The sequence below is a fragment of the Solanum lycopersicum genome, chromosome 10, assembly GCF_036512215.1.
Source record: "Solanum lycopersicum chromosome 10, SLM_r2.1".
Classification (NCBI taxonomy): Eukaryota; Viridiplantae; Streptophyta; class Magnoliopsida; order Solanales; family Solanaceae; genus Solanum; species Solanum lycopersicum.
In genome coordinates this window covers 25,860,932-25,864,236 of record NC_090809.1, presented here as the reverse complement: position 1 = coordinate 25,864,236, position 3,305 = coordinate 25,860,932, and the positions used below count along the sequence as shown (strand labels likewise).

At 33.2% G+C, this 3,305-nt stretch overlaps 1 protein-coding gene across 1 annotated transcript; it reads right to left on the bottom strand.

The window, feature by feature from the left end:
• Positions 1 to 529: 529 nt before the first annotated feature.
• On the bottom strand, positions 530 to 2,084 carry LOC101249128 (transcription factor MYB61-like). The gene is made up of 3 exons (XM_004248925.5): positions 1,881 to 2,084; positions 1,676 to 1,805; positions 530 to 1,597 (listed from the first exon to the last, which is right to left on the bottom strand). The coding sequence occupies exons 1-3, from the start codon at positions 2,008 to 2,010 to the stop codon at positions 661 to 663; spliced, it is 1,197 nt and encodes a 398-aa protein (XP_004248973.1). The 5' UTR covers positions 2,011 to 2,084; the 3' UTR covers positions 530 to 660.
• Positions 2,085 to 3,305: the final 1,221 nt, after the last annotated feature.

Below are 3,305 nucleotides of genomic sequence, written 5' to 3'. Positions count from 1 at the left end.
GGTGGCTTTGATTTCCAGTCACTAAGCACTTAGATGGATACCCTCCAACTTCCCAAGATCGAGTTGGAATTTATTTTATTCACTTGGGAGCCTCAAGAAAACTATAGGACATCGGAAACATTTCCCTTCTGGCTCTATAGTTAATGAACCTAATTATGAACTTATGTCATATACGGATTTGGTTATGGATATGCATCAGATACAGGTTCGCGCAAGTACGGTATGCCAAATAGTATGAAAGATCGGCTTGAGGTATGTGAAAGATGTACATAACATAGTCTAAAACAAACAGCTATAACATATATATAGTTCAGTACCTATGGGGAGTGGTAATGACTTAAAGACTGTCAAAAGTTAAAACTATCTCCGTCAGGAGGAGACAAGGATAGACAACCATTTAAGGAAGTATGTGCTTTTCATCAATTGTACAATTAGGGAAAAGGCCAATTATGATAGAGATGCGTCCTGTACAAAGGTTAAAATCAATGAAAGAGTTTGTGAAAACTTAAAAGGATTCAGACTAGTTTACAGATAGTCACAATCTTCCAACTAATTCTTTAAGGTTGAATAGGAAAGCATTTCGAATGAACACTTAATTGACAGAATTACAAAGGGAAATAATGTATTAACCATTCAATTCAAAGCATACACAAAAATAGGCTATGAAAACTGTCCAAAGGAATCTGAAATTCTCTGATAGTGCTTATTGTAGATGTTTGCAGTTTGTAAAGAAGGCTGTTGTTGTTGGTTCTGTAGCAATGAACCTTGTGTTGTGAATTGTATGCTTGATTTTGCACTGTATAAATCTTGAGTTATTTGATCATTGGTGATTGCATTGCCTGGTAAAAGTTGTGTATGGAGATACTCAGACCATTTGATGTCATCAGGATCAGGTACGGAGGGATGAATATTGACTTCTTTTTCTGATTTATCATAATCTGCAGTTCCCCAGGAGAAGGCATTGCTATCGAAGAAAGAAGAGTTCCTTTGCAATTCAATACTAGTACTGCTTCCATTGCGCATTGAATCATTACTTGCTATTGCTGCTATTGGAGATGTCAGAATATTATCATTTGTGATGCTAGAATTGACCTGATGAGTAAACATTTCTGAATTCTTGGAGTTTAAAAGGAGATTGTTGGTGTTTGAATTTATGGACAAGCCAATGTTTGAACCATAATTCAATTTCTCAAAGGAGAGGTAACTTGTCAACTGATCAAGAGGCTTATTGCAGCTAGCGGTGGAGGTTTCGTGTGTGGTAACAAACCTTTCAAGAAAGAATTTGTGTGTTAGTGGCGCTGCAGAAGTAGTCGTATTACTAGGATAGTTGTCCATAGTCATTGTCACTAAAGATGACTTTGATTTAATTCTGTAGTTGGAATCCTCAATAATATTCAGTTCACTTGAGCCTTCAGAGACTTTCTCAATATTCATACTGATTGCTGATACCTTCTCTTCATTCTCAATTACGGATAGAAGTTTATGAGTGTTTGGATCAATCCCTTTTTGCCTTAGTTTCTTCTTAATAGAAGAGTTCCATAAGTTCTTGATTTCATTGTCGGTTCTTCCAGGTAATCTAGAAGCAATCTGAGACCACCTAAGCAACGCGAAAAGAATGACTCATTACATTCATGAAAAGTCGGAAAGAGTAAAAGAATGATGAATATTAATTTACTTGTTCCCTAAAAGTGAATGAAGTTGAATGATCAAATTCTCTTCTTGTTGTGAGAATGTTCCTCTTTTGAGGTCAGGTCTCAAGTAGTTAATCCACCTAAGTCTGCAGCTCTTTCCACACCTCTGAAGAGCTGTATATGAAAACGAAAACTAGTGTTATTGTACGTGATGCATTATTGATGAAAACAGAGAAAGTAGTAGTGTACCGGCTAGTTTAGGGACTGAACTCCAACAACCATGACCATATTTAGTTACATGATTTATAAGTTTCTCATCTTCCTCAGGGCACCAAAGGCCTTTCCTCAGCTTCTTTTTGTAACAGCAAGGCCTCCCCATGTGCAAAACAAAAGGTCAAAAAACAAGGCAAAGTTTTTTCACCAAATGTGCAAAAGGGTTTTAATTAGAGGGGATAGATGTTAATCATCATAATTAGAGTTGGAAACAAATAAATAGAAGGGAGGAACCATAATACTACTAGTAATCTCAAGGTCATTTTCACAACATCATTATTTGATTTTTAGCTTTATAAAAAACCCTTAAATTTGATGTAGATTCTTAGTTTCATCTTGGACTATTGAAAGCCTTAAAAATAGTCATTTACTTTACTAATTAAACTTAAATACATCATTCATCTTGTAATATGAGTGAAATACACCCAAAATTTTCACCAAGTTTAGATGTGTTTTCAATAATTCTCTAGATTTTTTTATTAAGAGTTTCATGCTTACACAAGAGCTTGAAACAACTTGTTATGTCATGTGTCATATCGAGAGTTTATCTAGGTTTAGTTATAGGTATTTTTAAAATTGTCAATAGTTTGGGAACAAAATTAATGATTTACGCTAAATTGAGGGTGTTTTCGACAATTTGTTAATTTTATATTCTATATACCTATAATGCGAAGATTTTTTTTCACTATCATGTAATTTGCAACTTATGGCTTTCTATAACAAGCATATTACCTGTAATTATAGGTAAAATGACAATGATAATGCATATATCTTTTTACATTCTTTTTTAATCTTCCCCTTTTCTTCATTTAATGTGAAATTGGAGCACCAATAATCTTACTTGCTTTTGTCTTATAGCAGGATTTTAAGAAAATTAATGAATTTGACAGCACTTGTGGAGCGCTTCAAAAGAGATGTTTTTTTGTTGGAACAACAAGGGCATTTTGGCCTACATGACTAACGGTTTATAAAGTCTCAGTCAATTAAATAAATTCAGAATAAAATTATAAACAATTTCTAATTATTAACATACCTTAAATGTCTTTCATGTTTGATATAAGATTAAAAAAAAAATTTAGTCTTCATTCATTAACATTAAGTTATTCTTTTCACCAGGCGGCATTTGGAGTATTAACTTTCTCTATCACCGATCATAATCACTTTGTATAGTGTTATTAACGAATAATTATTAAAAGAAAATAATTTTTAACTACTTCGAAACATGAAGGGTATCTTCCATTTGCTCTTGAAAATCATTTATATTCCCAACAACTCCCAATATCAATTATCTTCCTTCCACAGACACAATCAAACAAGATAAAGAAAAAGGAAAAGGGTCAAAAATATTCTTGAGCTATAGATAATGGTCTAAAAATATCCTTTATCCATTTTTTGGTTTAA